Below are 24,527 nucleotides of genomic sequence, written 5' to 3'. Positions count from 1 at the left end.
CTGTAAAAAAAAAAAAAAAAAAAAAATTATTGAGGACTGCAAAAAGCCTCTTTAAAATATATATATATATATAAGTTCTATCTATCAATGTTTACTAGATGTAAAAACCAAGGAAATTAGCTGGGTATGGTAGCACAGGCTTGGAGTTCCAGCTACATGGATGGCTGAGCTCAGTTTTGAGACCAGCCTGCGCAACATAACAAGACCCAGTCTCTACAGAACAGTGTGAAAATCAGCCCTGTGTGCTGGGGCAGGCCTGTAGTCCCAGCTACGCAGGAGGCTGAGGTGAAATGGTTGCCTGAGCCCAGGAGGTCAAGGCTGCAATGAGCTGTGTTCACACCACTGCACTCCAGCCTTCGTGACAGAGTGAGACGTTGTCTCAAAAAACATTTTTAAGAGTTAGAGGGGGGCCGGGCGCGGTGGCTCACGCCTGTAATCCCAGCACTTTGGGAGGCCGAGGCGGTTGGATCACGAGGTCAAGAGATCGAGACCATCCTGGTCCACATGGTGAAACCCCGTCTCTACTAAAAATACAAAAACATTAGCTGGGCATGGTGGCGCATGCCTGTAATCCCAGCTACTCAGGAGGCTGAGGCAGGAGAATTGCCTGAACCCAGGAGGTGGAGGTTGCGGTGAGCCAAGATCGCGCCATTGCACTCCAGCCTGGGTAACAAGAGCGAAACTCCGTCCCAAAAAAAAAAAAAAAAAGAGTTAGAGGGGCTGGGCACAGTGGCTCACACCTGTAATCCCAGCACTTTGGAGGCCAAGGTGGGCTTATTACGAGGTCAGGAGTTCGAGACCAGCCTGGCCAATACGATGAAACCCTGACTCTACTAAAATACACAGAAAAATTAGCCAGACTTGGTGGTGTGTGAATCTGGGAAGTGGAGGTTGCAATGAGCTGTGATTGCGCCACTGTACTCCAGCCTGGGTGACAGGGCGAGACTCCATCTTGAAAAAAAAGCAGGGGATGAGGAAAAGAAAAAAAGAAATAATATAAAAATGGAAAAAAAACCGTTTAAGAAAATGTTTTTAATTGTACGAACCTGAGGAAATTAAAAAATATTTGTTACTTCATTGAAAAAATAACATGCTACATATTACAATACGACAATATTTTTCTTTTCTTTTCTTTTTTTTTTTTGAGACGGAGTTTCGCTCTTGTTGCCCAGGCTGGAGTGCAATGGCGCGATCTCGGCTCACCGCAACCTCCGCCTCCCGGGTTCAGGCAATTCTCCTGCCTCAGCCTCCCGAGTAGCTGGGATTACAGGCACGCGCCACCATGCCCAGCTAATGTTTTTGTATTTTTAGTAGAGACGGGGTTTCACCGTGTTGACCAGGATGGTCTCGATCTCTTGACCTCGTGATCCACCCGCCTCGGCCTCCCAAAGTGCTGGGATTACAGGCGTGAGCCACTGCGCCCGGCCACGACCATATTTTTCAAAACGAAAACAATTTATTGAGAGGAGTGGCATCTTTTCACACTTCCACAAGCCTTATTAATGTCCGGGCATCCCGGGCGCAGTGGCTCACAAAGCAATCTGAGCACTTTGGGAGGCTGAGGCAGGCGGATCTCAAGGTCAGGAGATCGAGACCTTCCTGGCTAACACGGTGAAACCCCGTCTCTACTAAAAATACAAAAAATTAGCTGGGCATCGTGGCGCGGGCCTGTAGTCCCAGCTGTTCAGGAGGCTGAGGCAGGAAAATCGCTTGAACCTGGGAGGTAGAGGTTGCAGTGAGCCGAGATTGCACCACTGCACTCCAGCCTGTGTGACAGAGCAAGACTCTGCCTCAAAATAAATAAGTAAATAAATAATAAAATAAAATGGTCACATAGAAAACAGCTGGATTTGGCCAGGCGTGGTGGCTCTCGCCTGTAACCCCAGCACTTTGGGAGGCTGAGGCAGGCAGATCGCCTGAGGTCAGGAGTTTGAGACCAGCCTGACCAACATGGGACAACCCTGTCTCTACTAAAAAATATAAAATTAGCCAGGCGTGGTGGTGCATGCCTGTAATCCAAGCTATTCAGGAGGCTGAGGCAGGAGAAACGCTTCAACCCAGGAGGTAGAGGTTTCGGTGAGCCGAGATGGTGCCATTGCACTCCAGCCTGGGCAACAAGAGGGAAACTGTCTCAAAAACAAACAAAAAAACCAGCTGGATTCTCATCAGCACTGCATTCAGCCCACCAGGACAAGACATGCTGTGGCTTCTGGGAGCTACGCTGTACATGAGGGCGAAGATGAGAAGGAGACTCTCGTGTATGAGAAGAGCTTTGACCCCGGGATCGCAGGGGTGGCCAGGCCATACCTTGAGAACCACTCCCTGGATGTGCCTTCTCCAAACCAAGCTCCCACCCTGGTCTTACTCAGGGTGACTGGTGACCAGGGGCAGGGACCTGTGCAGGCTGGCTTAGGGGAAAAGGGCAAGACCCTCATGGAACATTGAGCAGGGTACAGCCTGGCCTGGGAGGCCTCTTGCCCTGAGTGTCAGCTCCGTTGGTCCCCTCACCTTGGTCTGGCCAGCCCTGGGTGGCTGACCTCTGGCTTAGCAGTCAGCTCTAGGTTGTACCTGGATCCCAGGGCCACTCCCAAAGAGGGTGAACCTGTGAATGTGGATTTCCCTGGTCAGATGTACTGAGGGGCCCCTGGGCATGGGCATGGAGCTCAGAGACCACAAGCGCCTGTGACCAGCAGACCAGATGCAGAGCCCTGAGCTCAGGCAGAGGGTACCTGCCTTTCCTCAGCCCTCCTCAGTGCAGACATGAAGGCTCAGGCTGAGTGGCCGAGTGGCCCTGCCCCTCACAGAGCTATCCCAAGGCCCCCTGTGGGTCCAGCCCACCCTCACCTCCCCGTTGTTCTCCTTCTGACCCCTCCTTGGTGTCTGTTTAGCTCCCCTCCACCCACCTGTCTAGTAGACCCCATAGACCTCTTCACACGTGCAGCACTGTATGTGGGGAGGGTCTGTTTCGTGCCAGGTGCTGGGAGGCAGAAGGAACCAGGACAGGATCACTGCCTTAAAGAGACTTACTGTGCATCAGAAGAGACAAAGCAGGACCACAGCAGCAAGCCCAGACCACGCAAAAGGGCAGACCTATTTTAATAGCAAGCGGTCACGGTGGCTCGCGCCTGCACTCCCAGCACTTCAGGAGGCTGAGGTGGGAGGATCGCTTAAGCCTAGAAGTTCAAGGCTGCAGTGAGCTGATTGTACCACTGCACTCCAGCCTGGTCATGGAGCGAGGCCCTGTCTCTCAAAAACACAATGGCAGATGCGTTCATCCAGGGTACGGCATTGTTGGGAGCACCCCAGGGCTCAGCTCCTCACCATCTGGGGGCTCAGAGCACACCTTGGAAGAAGCCACATTACAGCCTAAACCCAACTCTGGAGAAGTTGGGCAGATGGATGAGGAGGGCACAGTGTGCAGAGGCCCTCTCGGCAGGCTTCAGACACAGCTCAGGAGACACTGCAGGGCCCACTGGGAATGGGGCCCCTGGGGGCTCCCTACGGTGAAATTGGACCCACTGGGCTGGGCTCCCAGGCTGGCCTGCCCCACCTGCCACCTCTGTCTGTGCACACCTGTTCCAGGTCATTCAGCCCCTACCTAGCATCATGCTCTCCCCAACTGTCCACTCCTGGGGGTGCAGGGCTTGCCCAGCCGGGCACTCTCCAGGCACTACAGGTGGGGCACAGGCCCTAGCAGGGGAAGGGTGGGTGAAGACAGCTGAGCAGGACGGGGAGAGAACCTGACAGGAAGCTCCCGTCTGGGGCAGGGGTACTGCCGGGCCTGTATCTGAGCAAAAGCTAGGGGAGCAGCACTGCTGGGGCCCTCTGGCTTGGGGGGTGGTGAGGGAGGTGGGGGAACAGCCAGGTAGGGCCCTGTCATTGTCCCCGGTGAGGGGGGCCTCTGGGTCCCTGAAACACTGCCCCTCTTTTTTTCTTTTTTGAGATGGAGTCTTGCTCTATTGCCCAGGCTGGAGTGCAGTGGGGCAATCTCAGCTCATTGCAAGCTCTGCTTCCTGCGTTCAAGCAACTCTCCTGCCTCGGCCTCCCAAGAAGCTGGGATTACAAGTGTGCGTCACCATGCCCAGCTAATTTTTGTATTTTTGGTAGAGCCAGGGTTTCACCATGTTGGCCAGGCTGATCTCGAACTCCTGACCTCAAGTGATCTGCTTGCCTCAGCCTCCCAAAGTGCTGGGATTAGAGGCGTGCACCACTGTGCCCAGGCGAAGCTCTGCCCTTCTGATGCTGTGAACAGATGTTGGGCTGATAGGGGCAGGGGGGCCCAACTGCAGTCTGGGCAAGAGGTGGTTGGGTGGCTGTGAGGACCAGGGGTGTGAGAAAGGGGTCAGGAAGCCCACCCAGTTGTGCTGGCCTCTTACTGAGAGGGTCCTGGAGAGTGAAGAAGCCTCTAGCTGGGAGGGGAGTTGCCCTTGGCCTGGGACCTGGGGCCTGGAGGACAGAGAGAGGATCCAGTCAGCAAGGAGCCAGGCATCATGGCCAGAGAAGGTGGTATGGGGAGGATGCAGCACACTGATGGAGCAGGGAACTGGGGTGAGCCAGCACCATGGGCACTGACCTGCGCCCCACAGACGCTGCAGCTGCTGGGCAGGGAACTGGGGCGAGCCAGCACCATGGGCACTGACCTGTACCCCGTAGACGCTGCAGCTGCTGGGACAGTCCCAGCCCAGCAGATGCCATCGGGGGTGTCGCCTCCATGAGCAGAGGGCATCACCAAGTGCTCTGTCTTCCTCTGCAGCTGGTGTACCCAAACGACTTCCGGCTCACAGACAAGGAGGTGAGTCCTGGCCCTCTTGGGAATGGACGTGACCCAGGAGTGAGTCGGCCCTCACTGGGTTTTGTATGTTTCAGAAAAGCAGCATCTGCTACCTGTCCTTTCCCGACTCACACTCAGGTAGGCGACCCCACCTTTCCTGGGGCTGGACATGGAGCCAGCTGGGAGTCCCTGTAGCCCAGGCCAGGGGCATCACGGCTGCCTAGGCTGCCTGCAGTGCACAGAATGCCACAGGGTGGGCAGCACCAGCCCCATGCCCACGCAGCATAGGCGCCCAGATCCCCGTGTTGCAGCCAGGTCCCCAGGTACATGTGGAAGGGGTGTATCTGGGCAGAAGGACCAGCAGTCAGTCTCCTACACCCCACACAGCGGCCACCAGGAGCAGGGCCCCCCTCCCGCTCCCACCCCGGGGCACAGACGTCCTGGTTTTCTGTCTCAAGCAGGTCGGGCCAATCTCCCAGAGAAGTTGAAGGTGCTTCTCTGTGCAAATATATTCTTTTTTTTTTTGAGATGGAATCTCGCTCTGTTGCCAGGCTGGAGTGCAGTGGCACGATCTCAGCTCACTGCAACCTCCGCCTCCTGGGTTCAAGTGATTCTCCTGCTTCAGCCTCCTGAGTAGCTGAGACTACAGGCTCGCTCCACCACGCCTGGCTAATTTTTTTGTATATTTAGTAGGGAGAGAGTTTCACTTTGTTGGCCAGGATGGTCTTGATCTCTTGACCTTGTGATCTGCCCACCTTGGCATCCCAAAGGGCTGGGATTACAGGCGTGAGCTACCATACCCAGCTCTTGTGTGAATATATTCTAAGACGCTAGGTGCAGGGCGGGCAGGAGTCAGGATAGGAGCCGTTGGGAAACAGACCCCTTGGGCTGGGCATTCTTTCTGGGGCATTTTTACCAGCAGAGTCCAGGCTCACGGAGCCCTTGGCCCCGGTCCCCAGCTCCGGGGCCTGTAAGAGAGGCTCCTGGTCCTGACTGGCATGGTGGGGCTGCCCCTTTTCAGGCTGCCTTGGAGACACTCAGTTCAGCTTCCGCATGCGCCAGTGTGGAGGGCAGAGGAGCCCCTGGCATGCCAACGACAGGCACTACCACAGCAGGGCCCCCGTGGCGCTGCAGGTGAGCGCTGGGCTGCCTCTCTGACCTGCTTCTCCTCCCCTGCTCCCCACGGGCCCTGCCAGGGTCAGGCTGGTGTGAGAAGCCCCTTCAGAGTGCCTGGGCCCTGTGTGGCAGGAGAGGAGCTGGCCAGGCCCCCTGGTCCTGCAGCCCTAGGCACCAGCTCCAGCTGAGGATGGGCTAGCTCTTCCAGGGTCTCTCCGGGGTCCTTGGGGCTTTTCCTTGGCACCACACATCCGTGGCTGGGCATCTGCATAGTTGAACAGGGGCCTACGCTGGTCTCCCAGGGCTCCCAGCCCCCGAAGCTCCTCTCCGCTCCGCCAGCTGATTCCGGGCTGTATCAGCAGGGGTATTACACACCTTCTGAGCCCTGGACCTCCCGGCCTGCCTCTGCCTTGGTGGCCAGAGGGCAGTGACAGCAGCTCTGGGAGCCTCCTGGTTCTCCAGGCTCCCATCTGCTGCAGTCTCTGCCTATTTCTTGCCATTCGCAGCCCTGGGCCGGGTGGTCTGGGTGGGGCACGGCCTGGCTAACACCTTGCTCCTTCCAGAGGGAGCCAGCACACTACTTTGGCTATGTGTACTTCAGACAGGTGAAGGACAGCTCTGTGAAGAGGGGCTACTTCCAGAAGGTGAGTTGCTGGGCTGCTGGGCTGGCGCCTTGGAGAGGCAGGAGCTGGCAGGCAGCAGAGGGACTGGGGGGCAGGCAAGGGGTCCTGAGCCTCCAGCAGTGCCCACTCCTCCTGCAGTGCCACCTGGGCTGTGTCCAGCTCTCCTTGCGGCCCCCCTGCCCTGTCTTTGCCCGGTGGAACCCAAGGCCCTTCTGTCCTGGTCCCAGGGGTTCCTGCCCCTCCCTGCTGGCTGGTGGGTCATCACACTGTCAGGGTCAGGACAGCCAAGCCTGGAAGCCATATGCCGACAGTGAAAGCTGCTCAGCCCCAGGGAGATCATTCTAGAAATCCTGGGCACCATGCGTTTTCCCCCGAAGTCCCTAGGGTCTGCCCCCCCGCCCGTCGCCACCCAGGGAGTTCGGTGTTGGGTTTTCTCCTAATAATCCGGGGTCTGAGGCTGTTGGGGCAGCTGTCCTGTGGAGCTGGTGGGATGTACTACCCGGCCAGCTCCAGGTAAGCTTGGCTTCAGGGCTCTCTGTGGGCTCCTGAGTGGCTGGGATGAGGCCTGGTGCTGGGGGCCTCTGACTAGCCCTGTGACCCCACAGTCTTTGGTGCTGGTGTCCCGCCTACCCTTTGTCCAGCTGTTCCAGGCGCTGCTGAGCCTGATTGCCCCCGAGTACTTTGACAAGCTGGCACCCTGCCTGGAAGCAGGTGAGTGGCCGTCAGGCGTGTCCGTCATGGTCTCATCATCCCAGCTGTGGCCCCTGGTGGGCCCGGCAGCAGCCTCTCCTTGGAGAGGGTCCTGACGCTAGCTACTGTATCCGCAGTGTGCAGTGAGATCGACCAGTGGCCGGTGCCCATGCCGGGGCAGACCCTGAACCTACCTGTCATGGGTGTTGTCGTCCAGGTGAGAGCCAGCTGGCTGGGAGCAGACTCTGCAGGTGCGTGGGGATGCCCTGCTCCCTCCGGCAGCTGCTCCCTCCTTCCCCAGGTGCACATCCCATCCAGGGTGGATAAGTCCGAGTCCAGTCCTCCGAAGCAGCGTGACCAAGAGGTGGGAGCCGAGACGGGGGCTGAGCCGAGAGAGCTGGGCTGCACCCGACCAAGTCCTGCTCCTGGGCTGGATGGTCACATCTGCCTCCCTGGTCCACCCTGTGGGGTTGTGAAACCCAGGCAAAGCCATAGGCTGTGTCTTGGTGTAGGGCTGGGAGCTCCCCACCCTCCCCTGTGCTGTGAGGCAGGGGCTGCTTGGGACCCAAGGGGTGCCAGCCTTGCCTTGGCCCTGACCTACCCTCTCCTCTCCTCAGAACCTGCTGCCAGCCCCAATGGTTCTTGCTAGCGTCCACGAGCTGGACCTGTTCAGGTGAGCGCCCTAGGGTGCTGCACACTGCTCTGGGGGAGCTCAGCTGTGTGTGCATATGCGTGTGTGTGTGTGCGTGAGTGTGTGTGAGTACGTGTGTGTGCATGAGTGTGCGTGTGTGTATGAGTGTGCGTGAGCGCATGTGTGTGCATGAGTGTGAGTACGTGTGTGTGCATGTGTGTGCGTGTGTGAGTGTGCGTGAGTGCATGTGTGTGCGTGAGTGCGCGTGAGTGCATGTGAGTGCATGTGTGCACACGAATGTATGTGTGAGTGCATATGTGTGTGCGAGTGCATGTGTGTGCATGAGTGTGCATGAGTGTGCGTGTGTGTGCATGAGTACGTGTGTGTGTGCGTGAGTGCGCGTGAGTGCATGTGAGTGCATGTGTGCACACGAATGTATGAGTGCATGTGTGTGCATGTGTGTGCCTGAGTGTATGTGCATGTGTGCCTGAGTACATGTATGCATGTGTGTGTGCATGTGTATGTGTGAGTACACCTGTGTGCATGAGTGCCTGCATATGCATGTTATGTCTGCATGTGTGCACGAATATGTGTTTGTGAGTGCGTGTGTGTGTGTGAGTGCATGCATGTGCGTGTGTGAGTTCATGTGTGTGTGCATGTGTGTGTGAATGCATGTTTGTGAGTGCATGGGTGTATGTGTGTGTGCGTGAGTGCATGTGTGCCCATGAGTGCATGCATGTGCATGCGAGTGCACATGCATGCATGTGTGTGTTCATGTGAGTGCATGTGTGTGCGTGAGTGCATGTGTGCATACATGTGTGCATGTGTATGTATGGCCAGTACCATGTGGGGACTGCCCAAGGGAGGCACCGCTCATCCTGAGTAACCCTTGGGGCAGTTCGGCAAGGAAGAAAGAATTGTGCAGAAGAGGAAGCAAGTGCCCACGTCTGCAGCCAGCGGAAATGGGCACAGTGGGCAGGAGGTTCTAGAAGACAGGTGTCAAGGAGAGGCTGTCAGGAGGGATTCAGTGCCTAAGGCCACCCTCTCTGCCTCTGGGCGAGTCTGCAAGGGGGCCTGGGCCTTGAGACCATCCTGCTCTGTGCTGGGCCTAGCAGGAGCTAGGGCTGCACTTGGATTGGAGCGGGCACAGGGTGACTGCAGGGGTCTGGGCAGGCATGCTCCCCAGCCCAGGTCAGCAGCCCCTGCCCCGGCTCTGGGGCCGTTTCACGACTGCTGGTCCCTCACAGGTTGGTCCAGGTTGAGTCCCCCGTTCCTGGGGCCAGGCCCAACACAGGTAAACTATCAGAGCTTGGGGTGGCCATGGCAACCCAAGACACTCTCACATTCTCAGAAATCTGTCTTCACCCTGGGGCAATGTGCCGTGTTCACCAGTGCCTGGGCCTGGGCCAGCCTGTGCAAACGGGTGGGAGAGCAGGACCAGGGCCAGGAGTCTCAGCCCTGCCTGACCTTCCGGATCATCCTGCCCGGCGCCAGGTGCTTCCGGCCTGTGCTGACTCACGTGCAGACCCTGTGGGAGCTCATGCTCCTTGGGGAGCCCCTGCTAGTCCTGGCACCCTCGCCCGACGTGTCCTCGGAGATGGTGCTGGCCCTGACCAGGTACTGCCTTGCCTCAGTCCCGGCTGCGGGCGCTGGACCATCTTGGCTGTGCCTGGGCCACCCCTGCCTCACCTGCTCCTGCTGCCCCTGTCCACAGCTGCCTGCAGCCCCTGAGGTTCTGCTGCGACTTCCGCCCTTACTTCACCATCCATGACAGTGAGTTCAAGGAGTTTACCACACGCACACAGGCCCCGTAAGTGCCGCCTCCACCCTGCCGCTCTTGCCCTCATTCCACCTCCTCGGACCTCTGTCTCTGCCTCTTCTCTCTCTCTCTCTCTGTCTAGACCGAACGTGGTCCTGGGAGTTACAAACCCTTTCTTTATCAAAACACTCCAGCACTGGCCCCACATCCTCCGAGTCGGGGAGCCCAAGATGTCAGGTAAGGCTCCTGGGGAGGTGCAGGGAGTGGTGCTGAGAAGCGTCATTGAGTGTGGAACCGCCTCAGAGCCTGTGGGGATGGCCAGAGCTGTGGGCACTGAGGCCTGGCCACCGACGTGTTTCGTAGGAGACCTGCCTAAGCAAGTCAAGCTGAAAAAGCCTTCAAGGTTGAAGACCCTGGACACCAAGCCAGGTCTGTGCTCCCCTAGACCTGGAGCCCCTCCACTGTGGAGAGGCCTGTCTTGCATCTCACAGGTCTCCCGGGTGGGGCAGCCAGGGCTCCAGACCCTTGGCCCTCTTCTAGGACTCCGCAGCAGAGCTCAGAATCCTCAGGGGGAGGAGGGCGCTCTCTTCTTCATTGGGTCTCTGTCTGGGGTGGGGCAGGTGAGGTTTTCAGGTGCAGCCAAGGCCATGGGGCTGCAGGCAGATGAGACCCCACCCTGGCTTCTCTGTGGGCTGCAGGAGTGTGGGAGGGAGCCCCTCAAAGGGCAGGGTGCCAGCTGTGCCCTCCCGCCAGGCCTCTACACCGCTTACACAGCCTACCTCCACCGCGACAAGGCGCTGCTCAAACGGCTGCTCAAGGTATGGGCTGGTGGGTGGGGGCTGAGGATGCAGGGAGCCTGGTGTGGTGTGAGGCACAGCACGGGCCTTGCCCCTTCTTCCCTGCAGGGCGTGCAGAAGAAGCGGCCCTCAGATGTGCAGAGCGCCCTGCTGCGGCGGCACCTCCTGGAGCTCACACAGAGCTTCATCATCCCCTTGGTGAGGCATGGGCCTGGGGGGCACGGGCCTGGGGGGCACGGGGCTGGGGGAGCATGGTTCTGGGGGGCACGGGGCTGGGGGAGCATGGGGGGGGGGGGGACGGGGGCGGGGGGGCCCGGGGTTGGGGGGCATGGGGCTGGGGTATATGGGTCCATAGGCTCACTCCCCTCCCTTCCCCACCCAGGAGCACTACATGGCCAGCCTCATGCCCCTGCAGAAGAGCATCACGCCCTGGAAGGTGGGGGTCCTGGGGGCGTCCAGGGAGTGGGGGTTCCGTCCTCACCCGCAGGAGGGAAGGTCTGGAGCAGACGGGGCAGGAGGCTGTGGCTGTGCAGGAGCCATAAGGCTCAAGGCCATCATGTTTGTGAAACTGGGGGCCACAGGGTAGGAGGTGGACAGGACCCTTGGAGGGGCTCAGGGCCTGTTCCTGGGAAGGGCTCTCCGGGATCTGTGCCAGGCAGGGTGGGGCCTGGGGGTCTTCAGGTGTGGCGAGGAGTGTTTCTGTGAAGCGTGTCGGGTGCAGGCCTGTGAGTTCCCATGTGCTGGCCCCCCACCCCCCTCTCAGACTCCCCCCCAGATCCGCCCCTTCAGCCAGGATGACTTCCTGCGGAGCCTGGAGCATGCCGGGCCCCAGCTCACCTGCATCCTCAAGGGCGACTGGCTGGGTCTCTACAGGTGGGTGGACAGTGGGTGCAGGTGGCCTGTGCCCCCCCCTTGGTCCACAGGGCCATCCCATGGCCCCTGCCTGTCACTCCCCACAGGCGGTTTTTCAAGTCCCCCCATTTCGATGGCTGGTACCGGCAGCGGCACAAGGAGATGGCCCTGAAGCTGGAGGCCCTGCACCTTGAGGCTATTTGTGAGGCGGTGAGGGAGGCTGCGGGTTGAGGGTGCAGAGCATGGTGGGGTGGGCACAGGCCCAGGGCAGGGGAGGGCCTTGCTGACAGCAGACGCCATCTTACTCTGTAGAACATTGAGACCTGGATGAAAGACAAGTCTGAGGTGGAGGTCGTGGACCTGGTCCTGAAACTTCGAGAGAAGCTGGTGAGATGCCTCCCAGCCTTGTCCCAGTGCCACTGGCCTGGCACGGAGCTATGCCTGCCCTGACTGCTGCTGCTCTGCAGGTGCGGGCTCAGGGCCACCAGCTCCCTGTGAAGGAGGCAACGCTGCAGCGGGCCCAGCTGTACATCGAGACGGTCATCGGCTCCCTGCCCAAGGACCTGCAGGCCGTCCTGTGCCCTCCCTAGGACAGAGCCACGGGCCGTGGTCCCAGGAGCCTAGGTCTGCCTGAGCCTCCCTCTCCCCAGTGGCCACGGCACTGGGCCAAGCACGCGCTCCCCTTCCTTGGCCCCCCGCCCAGACTGCAGGCTCCCCTTCCTGCACCACCATTGTCTCAGTAGTAAAGGCGACATTTGGAACCACAGCATGGCCCTGACCATAGGGATTATATGCAGGCTGAGCCTTGCCTCCTCCTGGGCCCCACCTGGCCTCCGCAGACCGCAGGCTGGGCCGGGGCGGGGACAGGCTGGGAGCCCTCACTGGTGTGGGTGTGTCCACCGTCTGCCCCTCCGGTGCCCATCTGTTGGCCCCCAAACCCCCTGTGCTGTGTGTGGTGCTTCCTTCAGCCCGGCAGGCTGCCCAGGGCAGGAGGGACCCTCTCCCAACACAGCTGCCCACCCTGTCTTGTCGGGATGGGAGGGTACTTTGTACACAGTCATCAACTCAAGAAGGGGAGAGATGGCTTTGCAGTGTGAAGAGTTCTGCCCAGCACCCCAGTGCCCCTCTGGGCCCCTGCCTGCCTGGGGCTGTGGTTTGTTTGGACGTAGGGGGTGGGCAGGGGGCCATGTGGGGCCCAGTGCCTCTGCTAGGAGAGCTGGCTCAGCCTAGCACTCAGAGGGTCCACAGCACCTTCCTGGCTCCCAGTCCTGGAGTCCCCACCAGGTGCCAGCTCCGTGCTCCCGCCTGAGAGGTGGACAGGGCCCCTGTTGTCTGTGTGTGTCCGTCCATCCCTACATGCAGCCGAGGGGCGCTGGGCTCTGGCCTGACCCTGCCTCTGGCTGGAGCTGCATGTCTCCCTTTCCTTGGTAAGAGCCACCTCTGGGTCATGTGCACCCCAATGTGACACCTGCAGGCACTGAGCCCTGTGATGTACAGTGCTGACAGCACTGTCAGGGCTCCGGACCGCCAAGCCCCCGTTCAGCATCATACACTGTGTGCCTGGGGATAGGTCCCCTGACCAGTCAGACCCTCGCTTCTCATCTGAGAGATCCAGAGATCCACGCAGATGCCTGACGGTGCTGCGAGGGCCCACCCATGGAGACTGGGCCTGGTGCCCTGCAAGGCCAGGCAGGTGCTGGCCGGGGGGGCAGGGCTGGAGCAGGGGCTTTTCGTTGTCTTCTGAGGCCCCCACTCGGTGCGATATACTGTGTGCGTTCTCATTGGTGCACTCAGACCACAGCTTCCAGCGAGGCTGGACACCCGTGCACTTGTTGGCCACTTCAGTGCAGGGTGTGACCGAGCCACGAGGGCTCCGGGGTCAGGTGTCAGGTCATTCTCAGAACTTGGTCCATGTCGACTTGTCCAGCCTGACTACAGCCCAGGACAGCCTGCCCTGTCCCCATTCTACAGACAAGGATACAGGCAGCGGGGAGGGTGACGAGGAGACTGTTCAGCCCAGATGTCTGGTGCAGGGTCCCGGGACGTGGCCACGTTAAACAGAGCACATAGCAGCTGAGGCAGCAAATCGGTTGTGTGGCACTGGCAAGCCGGGGCCTGAGGGTGAGAAAGGTCCTCGTGCCAGACGTAGCTTGGTGTGCCCCGACTGTGGCATGGGGCGGCCTCCCTGCTGAAGGCTTGGTCTCTAGCAGGTCTGCAGAGATGCTGGCACTTCCTGTGTGGCCAGCTGGAATGTGACCTTCGTAAGATGGGACCTGGGGGACAGTGCAGGCCCTCCATCAGGGCCCTCTGCAGAAGCCCCATGCTCATCCTGGCCCACTGAGGACCATCACATCAAGGTGTCAGGGCAGCTTGGGAAGAGGACCCACCCTTCTCAACTGTGACCCGATTTGGGGAGTACACCCCATGTACCAGGCAGCCTGTGCTTCCCCATACCACAGTCTGGTCTCCCTTGGCTTTCTGAGGGCTATAGGGGAGGGGCTTCAGGCTGGTCTCTGAGAAGCCCCCAGGGACCCTGGCCACTGTCTGTCCAGAAATGTACAACCGGATTTCCCTGGAGGGCTCTGGTGAGGTCACATAGCAGGGAGGAAGGCTTGGTGGGCACTGGGCCAGGTGGGCAGCATTGCACTGGGCAGAAGCCAAGGCTGAGGTAGAGGGTACTGTCCCAGTCCCTCTTCCTGTCCCTGCCTGTGCAGAAGAGCCTCAGGGTGGAATGTGGCCTGAAGTACGCGGTGAAGAGGCAGGAAGGTCCAGACTGCTCTACCCCTGGCCAGAGTGCCAGCCCCCGCAGGCAAGAGGGGCTGTGCTGGGCAGAACTTAGCTGGCAAGGATGAGGACTGCTGTGGTCACTGAGGCCTCCCGAAGGATGGGGACCACAGGGTTTAGAGGATGGAGAGGGCTGGGAGCAGGCTGGAGTGGGCCTGGGGGCTGAGGGTGCACACAGGGCCTGCTCAGGGACAGGAAGGACAGCTGCTCACCCTAAGCTTCCTGTCAGCTATTTAAAGACTCCCTTTTAGTCTAGAATAGTGGCCTTCCCACGGTTTTGCTATTAAAACGTCCTTTTGTGACACAGTGCTTGTATTTTAACTCCTTTTTTTGATAAAAAGTTGGCAGCCTTGTCAGACCCTGGTAATTTTGGGGTCCTCTTCAGCGAGGGGGACGGTAGCCGAGATGTGGATGTGGTTCAAGGCCCAAGGGAAGAAGTGGGCAGGAACCAGGCCTGGCTGCTAGAGGGTGGGAGAAGGCAGAGACCGAAAGATCTAAGTCAGACAGGAGGAGTTTGTCACGATGTGGCGGGGCAGATCCCAGGTCAGGTTGGGGAAGCAGAGGAGGGGGGGATGCCTGGATCCCGGACAGGAGGAAGCCAACCGAAAGGACCACGGACAGGGGCAACAAGGCCCGGCAGGTCTGGGTGGAAGGTGGCCCCAGGGAGGGGCGCCCCAGGGTGGGGGCGAGGCTGAGGGCTTGGGGAATGCTGCTGTCTTCTGCTCAGCACGTCCAGTCCGGGGAGAGCAGTGGGGGCACCCTCCAAGCAATGGCCCTGCAGAGGGTTTTCCATCTCTTCTCAAGTCCAGGGAACACCAGGAGCATTGGGGCCAGGACTTGGGGCCTAGGATGCCAGAAGTGGGGCAGCTGTGTCCCAGAAACCAGAACCCCCAGAAAGAGGTCTAAGTCTACCCACCTCCATGCCCTGAAGGACCAGTATGGGGTCCCGGGTGCAGCTTACCGAGGTGCTGCTGGGGGCCAAGGATGTGCTGGGAGGCATCTCCAGGTGCCCAGCTTTCCTCAGGGGCTGAGACCCCTGGGAATGGTTTCCCTGGGGAAGTTGGGCTGAGACCCCTGGGAGAGGGCCAAGGTCCAGCAGCCCCCAACTCTGGAAGCCCCCACCCCTGAAAGCTGCAGGGGAGTGGCTGGCCTGCTCCCAGTCTTCGGGTGAGGGTATGGTGCCTGCCCATCTCGACTGGCAGGGACCCTCAGAGACGTTCCTCTGGCCAAGCAAGAGCACTCCCATAATGTCCTCTTCTAGCGCCAAGCCCTGGGCTCCCCTCAGGCCTGCAGGGCTCCTTGCGGGTGGGGGGGTTGGGGGGGACTCAGGCCAAGACCTCTTCGGGGACAGCGGTGTGTTGGGCAGGGCGCTGCCCTGGCGGAACCTGGGTCTCGAGTGGCCGAAACTGGGTCTGGGGTGGCCGAACCTGCCCAATCACGCTGTAGCTCCTGGGCCAGGGAGGCGTGGGGGGCGCGCGGGGAGGGCTGGCGGCTCCCTCCCCTCCCCTGCCCTCCCCTCCTGTCCCTTTCTCCCCCACTTCCCGTCTCCTACCCTCCCCTCCCGTTCTCTTCTGCCCTCTCCTCCCTCTACCCCTCTCCTCCCTCTACCCCTCCCCCTCTCCCTCCTCCTCCCTCTCCCCCCTTCTCCCGTTCTCCCCTCCCTCCCCTCAACACGCTCGTCGGGGGCGGGGCAGGCGGCTCCCGCGCGCTCCGGCCCCTCCTTGGTCACACAAAGGCCCCGTCTCCATGGCAGCAGCGCGGGCCAGAGCGCAGCGCCGAGCGCGGCCCGGGCGCCATCGAGCCTTGGCGGCGGACGTGCAGGTACCGAGCTCGGGGGACGGGGCTGCGGGGAACGTCGCGCTGGGCAGGGGGGGCTTCGCCGTCAGCTCCGCTCCACCCGGGCCTGCCGCGCTCGGGCCTGCGCACCTGCGGCGGCTGCGGCTCTGCGGAGGGTTCTCGGGGCCTGGGCCCCGTCCGTCTGTCCGTCCGGCGAGGCCCGGGCCGCTCCCGCCCCACGCCCTTCCCCGTGGGGACTCGGGGGACGGGCCCGGCCGGCGGGGCCTCCGCGTCGCTCCCGAGCCGCATCGGATCCCTCCTCCGCCCCTGCCCCTCACTTTTCAGCCACCGAGCTCCGTGCGCCGAGCGGCGGTGGTCCCCGCGGTGCGGGCGCTCCGCGCTGGCCCCAGGCTCAGCGGCACCGGCGCCTGGCTTTGCCGGAGCTCCCGGGGGCCCGACACGCACCCCTGGGGCCTCCTTGGCGCGGGGGGACCAGGGCGGAGAGCACCCGCCCCTGGCGAGACCCCACGGCCTGGGCCTCCTCGCGGCTCCTGGGGTGGCACAGAAAGTCTTAGAAGCGGGGGTGCGGGCCCTGTCTCTCCCCTGCTGACCCTGACCCTCCGCATCCTGCTCTACATGAAGCGGCTGCCCTGCCAGTCCCCACTGGTCGGGCTGTTCCGCAGATCTGGGGAGCCCGACTCCCCCTGTCACCTGGGGGTCTCAGCCCGGGAGCCCTGGAGCTTCCTGCTAGGCCCTTGACTTCTCTTCCCGAAGCTCCTTGGGAAAGGAGGAAACTGCCCACGGTCTGTGCCCACCGTGGTCTGTGGCAGAGTCAGCACAGGGGGTGAGGGTGGACCCCAAAGCCGGTGGATCCCAGGGGCCTGGAGGGCTCCCTGGGCCCCACCTTCCCTGGAGCTCCCCCCCTCCCCCACTTGCTGTCTGACTTCAGCCCGTTGCTTGGAGGCTCTGAAACCTGTGAGGCTTTAAAGTTGAGCTCCCTCAGGAGCCCTTTGGGGTGGGAGAGTGAGGCTGCCGGAAGTGGGGGCCCTCAGCCTGCTCTATGCCCAGATGACCCTGGCACAGAACAGCTGGTGGGAGGTGCCCTCCCTTTCCTTCCCAGAGGCAAGAGTCCCCCGGAGGGCAGGGGCAGTGGGCATTTTTTGTGACGAATCAGCTTTTCACGTGTTGCACAAAAATCCCGGGAGCCGACAGAGGAGCAAGCAGGTGGGCCTGGCGTGTCTGAGTCCTCCCACGTTAACTGTGGGGGACCCACCCGTGTCCCGGGGTGTCTGGGAGGCCTGAGGTCTGGCCAGGGGTTCCTCGCCCCAGTAGAGGAGGGAAGTTACTGAGAAAAACAAGGGTTTGGAATGTGAGTCCCCCTCCCCCACCGGCTGCCTGCCAAGAAGGAATTATTTTGGATTATCCAGCCGTGTCCAGCCACCCGAAGCGGGAGGCTGCAGCGTGGGAGACGGATCCACTTCCGGGCCGCGGGTTGAGGGCCCCAGGAGGAGGACAAGCAAGTCTGGGCAGCTCTGCCACCTCCTACAGCAGCTGCCCAGCCCAGACTAGGCAGGGAGGAGATGCGTCACCTTTGGGTTGGAGAACACCCCAAGGTTGGCCCCAGCAGGCCCTGCTGAATGAACCTGCAGTGGGCCCAGGACCCTCTGGGGGAGGCCATGAGACAGGAGGAGCTCTGGGCCCAGCCAGGGAACCCCTCGTCCTGAAAAGCCTCAACTGTGGTCTGAGGGGCTTTCGAGGCACCCTCCAGACCCTAGTTCAGTGACGCACCCTGTGCCAGTGACCTGTGCATGCCAGGGAGGTGGCAGGCAAGAGCAAAGCTAGGCTGCCAGTGAGGGCACTGGGGTCTTTCTCAGGGGCCCTCCTGTCTCCTCTGACTCCCTGTTCAGCTACTGACTAATGGACCAGCCTCCCTCCAGGCCCCTTCAACAGCCAGCTCTTGCCTACGACCCCCCTTGGATATGGTGCCTGTGAGCCATCTCTCAGGTGGGGAGACTCAGGCCAGAAATGGGTCTGTGTGAGGAGTGATCTGTGATACTGTGGGCCCAGGGCTGTGGCTGCCGGGGGCCCTGAGTTCATGCTGTACGCCCCTGGGGCACGTGCCCAGCAGCCTCCATAGGGACCACATCGGGAGGTGGAGCCTGCAGCTGGCCCCAAGTGCAGAAAGCCCAGGGGCTTGGCTCGGGCCCAGGGAAGTGGAGCAGAAGAGATTGGATTGGAAGGTGCTGGGGAGGGCCCATATGGCACAGTCTTCCTCCCGCCCCAGGACGTCATCCAGTTTCACCATGTCCTGCCCCCTGCCTCACCCTGTGCCAGCCAGAACTGATGGTCCACCTGGGAGTACGTGGGCATGGGCAGAGGTACACTGGCTGGGAGAGGCCATGATTTCTGGCCCCTCACACCGTGCCATCTTTGAGCTAGGCAGGCACTCGGGTGCCAGGCCTTTGCCACGAGGGTTGCCCTCCCCTGAGCCTCCGTCCCTCTGGCTGCAGCCTGGCCACCCTTCTTGGAAGTTGGGGGGACCACCTGTGCCCAGAGCCCGCCTTAGACGCCGTTTGGGGATGAGGTGGGGAGCTGCTCAGAACTCACCCAGTGGCCAGCTAGGGGCCCCCAGCCTTAACCTCCCTTCTGTGAGGCAGATCCAGTTTCACTGGGGGTGGGGGATTTGTTGGGGTTAGGGCTGGGCAGAGTTCCTCCTTAGGGGTAGTGGCTGTTTGTGTTTGGGGTGGGGCCGTGGGTGAGGTGGGGCTGGTTCTCTGACTAATTACAGGATGGGGACAGTGGGTCAGAGCCTATAATTGGCTGGTGGGGGTGCTCAGGCTCTGGAGCCTGGGGAGGGGCAGCTGCCCTAGCTTCCCTCTTTCCGGGCACTGCCAGGTTTCACATCCCCTGACACAGGCCCCTGCTTCTTCCCATACCCCTGGATTGTAAGGAGCCCCACCTCTCTGCTGACCAGGGAAGGACCTTGCTCTGTTCTGGGCTCCCCCATTTGCAGGCTCGGCCTCAAACCAGGTCCTAGCACAGCGGCACCCCCCTGGCCTGGAAGCCTCTCCGAAGGCCGAGCGTGTGAAGGGGTTGGCTGGGCCCCTGCCATCTGGCCCTGAGCACTGGCACCCGCCCTCAGTGGATCCACCCTGCTCAGTGAAATTCATGAACTTGTGACAGTGACTGGCCCCAGGCCCCACTGCAGCCAGGGATGGTGGAGCAGGCTGCCCCTGGTGGTACTGCAGGTCTGCCCCACCCCCTGGGGTTGTCTGTGTCTCCGGGAGGAGCCTGGAGGTGGCCTGGGTGTGGAGCTGGGGGTCCTGCCTCTGCAGCCTGGCTCCTGCAGCGGGTGGCCCCTGAGGCCTCGTGGAGGCCACACCTGAGCTGCCTCATGTCCCAGGCTAGGTGAGGGAGGAGAGAGCCCTGGGCTGGGATCAGGGCGCCTGGGGGCAGGGCTCGCTCTCTTCCTCAGCCCCTGAGGTCTCCTGGCTTCTGAAATCCAGCAGTTCCTCATTCTGGTGCCAGCTGCGTCCTGGTCCAGGCCTGGGGCAGGAGAGGGAGGTGCTGCCTCAGTTCTGCCCCCAGCTCTGCCAGTGGGGTACCAGCAGCAGCAGCGTCAGGTGCAGGGGCTGGGCTCCCGGGGATAAGGCCTCTGCCTCTCTGGCACAGCTGGTCAGCAGCTTCCATGGGGTCTCCTGGGTGGAGCTACAGTGTCCAGCACCAATCTCTGGGCCTGATGCTGCCCCCAGCTGGGCCTGCAGCAAGAGCAAGAAAGAGGAAAAGGGCTTGGTGTCCACCTCAGAGGAGGCCTCCTGTGTCCACACGACCCCCCAAGGGGCCAAGCAAGGGCGTTTGCTCCTGTGGCTGGGACTCTTCCCAGGTGGCCTCCTGCTCTGGTCTGGGGCCCCCAAACCAGCATGCCCCCTGCTCAGTGACAGATTCGGCCACCTGTCAGATTGGCGGCTAGGGGACACTGTCCACTCTTTCCATGCAGTTTTGAGGGCTTCTCAGAGGAGGAACTTCCCCCCCGCCCGGCTTCTCCAAAGCGGGGTGCTGAAGGCTGAGGCAGTTTTCAGGGGGCTGTGCCTCAGGCCTTGTAGGTGGCTGTGGCAAGAGGGTGCTCTGTGATTGTCACTGCACCTGCCTGGGCCCGTGCTTTGTCCTCAGCTGGGCTCTGACTCTGAACCTAGGTGAGTTCTGGGGCTCTGAGGATAGCCCAGACACACAGCACCGGGGGTCTGTCCTGGGGGAAGCAAGGGAGGCCTGGGCGTATGTGACTTGGAGGCCACAGCTTGGCGGGATGACGGGAGCTTGAGGTTAACCCAAGTCTTTCAGGACCCAGCCACAGAGATCAGGGTTTAAGAACCAGCAGGAGGTGAGGACTCCATGTATCCCAGCCCTGCCAGGTGTGTTTCCAGAGCTGGGGGCTGCTTTGGAGGAGATGGAGGGCACAGGACACTGCAGAGCCCAGGCCCCGGGCCCAGCCCTGCTCCAGCCTACCGGCTTGAAACCAGAGCCTCCCTCCCACCAGCAAGGGGGAGAAGCTATTTTAAGTGGAGCCAGCAGTCAACAGGGGCAAGGGGCAGGTGGTGGGAGGGAGGGGCTCCAGCATGGCCCCCGCCACTCCCTCTCAGCCTCAGAGATTGGCCAGGGGAGCTGAGGGGCTTGGCCTCCCCACTCCCATCTTGGCACCGGGCCTGATTTGGTGACCACCCTGCGGGACCTCTGGACAGAGAAAAGGATGTTAGGGAGAAGGACGGGAAGGCGGGGCATCCCAGGCAGGCCGCCCAGGCCCTGCAAAGCTCACTGGAGAGTCTCCCAGTTCCACATCTGGACGGGGGCCCAGTGGCTCTTGACCAGGCCCTGGGGGGTTTGAAGTCCTCAGCTCCATCATGAACAGAGCAAGCCCCCTCGTGGAGCAAGGGGCTGGTCCCCCAGGTCTCCAGGGAGACCCTGTTGCCTTGCCGGGAGGCCCAACACCCACCTCCCCACACAGCTCCAGCCACGAGCATCTCCTTCCGCTCACTGTCCTGCCCCGCTCCCAGCTGGGCATTTCCTCATTGGGAAATCCCGGTCCCTCTGCCCTCCCAAAGCCCTGAATGTTTGCCTCCGTGGGACCCAGCCCACATCCTGTGCTGCCTTACCCTCTGCCTGGACCCAAATCCTGCCCAGCACCCTGTGCCTCACCAGCCCCTAACTCATCCTGGGCAGATGCAGCCCCTCTCCTCTGCTGAGACCGCCCTTCCCACCGCCCCCCACCCCATGCCACACATGGCCCCTCCCTTAGGGCTGGCTCCAGGCATGCCCGGCTATGAAAGCCCCACTGCCAAGACCCAGCTACCCACAGCGCCTCTCAGCCCAGGTGTCCCTGCCTGAGGCAACTTTCCCAGGCTGTTTGTCCTTGGGACGAGTTCTGGGTGTTGGGGTGAGACCCCTGTTGGCTGGGCTCTTCCGGCAGCACCCAGCCGTGTGTGTCTGCACATGTGTGGTCGTGTGTGCAAGTGGTGTCTGGGACACAGGCTTGGCGAGGTGCCCCAAGCTAATTGTGGGTTCATCGGTGATGGGAGAGGCAGGGCTGGGGTGACCGCTGAGGCGCTGACAGGCTGACAGGGAGATTACAGGCCTTGCTTGCTGCTCACTGGCTGGGGCCTCACCCATCTGCCCCGCAAGCCCACCCCAGGGGGGTGAGAAGCCCCTGTTGTGGGCGGGCTCTGGTCCTAGGCCAGCTGCATCCAGGCAGGACCTGGTCTTTGAGGAGGCAGCTGCTGCAGGGTTGATCTGGAAAAGGGCAGATGCATGGGGCCACTCAGAGGAGAGCCTGCAGGTGGGCATGGGTGCTGGTGGGGATGGGTGCAGGTGGGCATGGGTGCTGGTGGGGATGGGTGCAGGTGGGGATGGGCCCCAGTGGGCTGGGAGGCCTCTGTGCAAGAGAGGCTCCGGGTCACCTAGTCCCAGAATCCCACGGGAGTCCCTCTGTGGCCGGGCTGTCAGATCACACGTCCTGACCTGATGAGCTGGTGGTTCCTGCAGTGGCCACCGGCCTCATGTGTGTGCCCCGATTGCCTGGCAATGCCCGCTCCTCAGGAGGTCTTCAGGGAGCACAGGGATGTCAGTGGGTTCATTGCATTGCCCAGCTTTCTGACCCAAAGGACTGCTATATGGGGAAAGGGGGCCTGCAGCTGTGTCCAAGCTGGACAGAATGGGGGCTGGGACCCCAAAAGGGGTGGTTGAGGAGAGAGATGGTTCTGCAGGCCTGGTGGGTGTGGGGACAGGGTGCCATAGCCAGCTGGATCCTACCTTTTGTCTGAGGGCTGGGAAGGACCATTCTCCAGATGCCCCGGTGGGCTGTGGACAGAGGAGAGAACGAGGAGGTCCCCGAAACTGTGTGTGGCATGGGAGGGCAGCCCTGGGCCTCAGGCTAAGGACCCTCGATACACAGGGACTGATACACAGGGGCTGTGCTTGATGCAGAGGCAGGGAGGGGGCTGGGACAGGCCCCTTGGGTGAGCTCAGGGGGTGCCTGAGGGCCAGGGCTAGATACAAAGGTCCTGGGTATCTGGTGGCCTGGGCGCCTCAGGAGGTGGACCAGTGGGCTGTGGCCATCTCGCCTGGAGCAGGTGACAGGGAGACTGGAGGAGCTGAGGCTTCTTGGGGCACGCCCCAGGATCCTGGGCTGGTGACCCCATTGCTGCCACCAGCCAGGGTGACTTCCTGCTGGGACCGGGAGCCCAGGCTGGAGCCCAGACTGCAGGGAGGCTGGCCCCAAAAGAAGGAGCCCAGCTTCTGGAACCCAGGCTGGCAGAGGGAGTGCGACCACCTCCACCTGGGAGGGGTCCTCGCCAGGAGTCCTGCGGGAACGCTCTAGGCGCTGACGCAAGGCCCAGGCCACATTATCAGTCTGTCCCTGGAGCCCCGCCCCGCCCCATCCCAGCTCCTAGGTCGGGTTGTGCCGGGAGCGCTCGGCCTTTGCCCCGGGTGAGTCTGGCCTTGACCTCAGGTCGCGAGTCCTGCGGGAGGCTGCTGCGGGCAGGGCCGTGCAAAATGGGCAGCTGGGCCGGGAGGGGCCGAGCCTGGAGACCGACCCTGGGGCACGGGCGGAGCCACCATCGGCCGGGCGGAGCAGCTCCCCGCCCCTCTTCCCCGGCCCCGAGGACTTAGGGCCTGGCCGGCCGCGCGCTCTGATGTGCCTGACGCCAGGTGAGCGCTCCGCGGGGACGCCGTCTCCTGTGCTGCTGTGACTGCGCCGCCGCGGTCACTGTTACCCGGGTCAGGCTCCCACTCGCCTGCGCGTCCTGGGTCCCCGGGCCTGGTGAAGTTCGTCCCAGAGGCGGCCACGTGCTCCCTCCAGGTGCGCGCCTGGGGCACCGAGCGGAGGGGCGGGCGGGGTGCTGGAGTCCCCGGGAGGTCCTGGGCGGTGGCCGCGGATCTCCGGTCGCGGGGGGGCAGTAGGCGACGCAGAGGACGCCTGGGCCTAGCACCCGCGCTTCCTGGCCCCGGGCGCGCTTTGCGCCTGGCTCCCAGGCAACCGTTCTGCGCCCTCCGGGGAGTCTGGCGGCGCCGGCGCCGAGGGAGGGGCTGTGCCACCTGGGTCTGTCTGGGAGGAACCAGGCCAGGGCGGTCCACACAGGCCGGGGTGCCCGCCTTTGGGTCTGGCTGGGTACCGGGCTCGCAGACTCACCCAGGAGACGACCCTTCCCGCCCGATTGGCTCCGGGGAGCCGCCCCCCTCTCCCCGCTTCTCCCCGGGCTGAACTCTGACCCGGGTCACGGGAGGGAGGGGATGGGCGCTGGGTCTCCCAGCGCGCTCTCGGGCCAGTCCCTCCCCGCGTCTGCCCAGGCGCGCGGTGCCGCGGGGAGGGGCGGCCGGGGTCCTTGCGGACCCCCCGGTCCCCGCCCCTTTGCGCCCCCCTCGCGCTTGTTTTGAAAACAGCGGAGGATTCGCCGGCGCGACTGTTTCGTTTCCTCTGATTTTTTTAGCGCTCAGGCTAATTGCAGATTTGCGTGTGTCGCTAGCATTGGCCCAGCCCCCAGGCTGCTGGCTGCGGGGGGCTCCCTGGCTTCTCCGTGACGCCTCTCTCTCCCCCGCCCTTCGCCCTCCACCCCCGTTCCGGGACAGCCACTCTCAGACCGCCTTGGCCTGTGCTCCTGGCAGCGAATCGCCCACTTTATCCGAGGCTGCCTCCTCCAGCACCCCCTGGCTGCGGCCCCCAGTGCATGGCCTGTGCCCACCCCAGTGCTTTGGACCCCTGGAGGGTTGCACAGCCCTAGGACCCCTGCCTGCTCCAGCCAGGGGTGGGGGGTTGTGCTCATGCCACCCCTCCAGTCCTCCTATGCCTGGGTCTGAGCTGTCCTGTTCTCCATGGCTGCTGGTGCCGGGTCCCCATCTCAGATTTGACCAGCCCAGGCACCTCGTCTGCCCCCTCCTCTGGTCCCTGCCCTCTCTGTTTCACCTCGTAGAGCCCACAGCCTGGCCTGGCCAAGAGCAGCTCCCAAGCTGGGCCCCTCCTCCCACTGGGCCTGACTGCTTTGTGGTGGTTTCATTTTAGCATTAAGAATGGTTCAGGCGGCCGGGCGCGGTGGCTCACGCCTGTAATCCCAGCACTTTGGGAGGCCGAGGCGGGTGGATCACGAGGTCAAGAGATCGAGACCATCCTGGTCAACATGGTGAAACCCCGTCTCTACTAAAAATACAAAAAATTAGCTGGGCATGGTGGCGCGTGCCTGTA

At 62.0% G+C, this 24,527-nt stretch overlaps 2 protein-coding genes across 13 annotated transcripts in view; both read left to right on the top strand.

Moving 5' to 3' along the window:
* The window catches only part of DENND6B (DENN domain containing 6B), a 17,591-nt gene extending 3,262 nt beyond the window's left edge, over nt 1-14,329 (top strand). Inside the window, exons 2-20 of one of the 8 annotated variants that reach the window (XR_004264940.1) lie at nt 4,754-4,792; nt 4,867-4,909; nt 5,793-5,905; nt 6,451-6,531; nt 7,116-7,221; nt 7,338-7,417; nt 7,502-7,564; nt 7,818-7,873; nt 9,326-9,448; nt 9,546-9,641; nt 9,733-9,827; nt 9,954-10,019; nt 10,289-10,408; nt 10,496-10,585; nt 10,770-10,823; nt 11,151-11,260; nt 11,347-11,449; nt 11,552-11,626; nt 11,707-12,005. Coding sequence is in view for 5 of the 8 variants with exons in the window: in XM_032266207.1 (XP_032122098.1) it covers nt 4,754-4,792; nt 4,867-4,909; nt 5,793-5,905; nt 6,451-6,531; nt 7,116-7,221; nt 7,338-7,417; nt 7,502-7,564; nt 7,818-7,873; nt 9,326-9,448; nt 9,546-9,641; nt 9,733-9,827; nt 9,954-10,019; nt 10,344-10,408; nt 10,496-10,585; nt 10,770-10,823; nt 11,151-11,260; nt 11,347-11,449; nt 11,552-11,626; nt 11,707-11,829 (1,581 nt within the window). In the remaining 3 variants the exon portion in view is untranslated. Of the gene's footprint in view, nt 1-4,753; nt 4,793-4,866; nt 4,910-5,792; nt 5,906-6,450; nt 6,532-7,115; nt 7,222-7,337; nt 7,418-7,501; nt 7,565-7,817; nt 7,874-9,325; nt 9,449-9,545; nt 9,642-9,732; nt 9,828-9,953; nt 10,020-10,288; nt 10,409-10,495; nt 10,586-10,769; nt 10,824-11,150; nt 11,261-11,346; nt 11,450-11,551; nt 11,627-11,706 lie in introns of all 8 variants that reach the window. The other 7 variants (XM_032266208.1, XM_032266207.1, XR_004264941.1 and 4 more) reach the window with 7 other exon arrangements.
* Nucleotides 14,330-15,745: 1,416 nt separating this feature from the next.
* PLXNB2 (plexin B2) overlaps nt 15,746-24,527 on the top strand; it is a 32,663-nt gene continuing 23,881 nt past the window's right edge. Inside the window, exon 1 of one of the 5 annotated variants that reach the window (XM_032266202.1) lies at nt 15,746-15,844. The gene's annotated coding sequence lies outside the window, so the exon portion shown is untranslated. Of the gene's footprint in view, nt 15,845-22,945; nt 23,000-23,044; nt 23,151-24,527 lie in introns of those variants that run through there. The other 4 variants (XM_032266205.1, XM_032266203.1, XM_032266204.1 and 1 more) reach the window with 4 other exon arrangements.

Source organism: Sapajus apella, unplaced genomic scaffold (assembly GCF_009761245.1).
Source record: "Sapajus apella isolate SASKATOON/1434 unplaced genomic scaffold, GSC_monkey_1.0 scaffold156, whole genome shotgun sequence".
Lineage (NCBI taxonomy): Eukaryota > Metazoa > Chordata > Mammalia > Primates > Cebidae > Sapajus > Sapajus apella.
The sequence above is the reverse complement of the archived record's forward strand: the minus strand, read 5'-3'. Positions and strand labels throughout refer to the sequence as shown.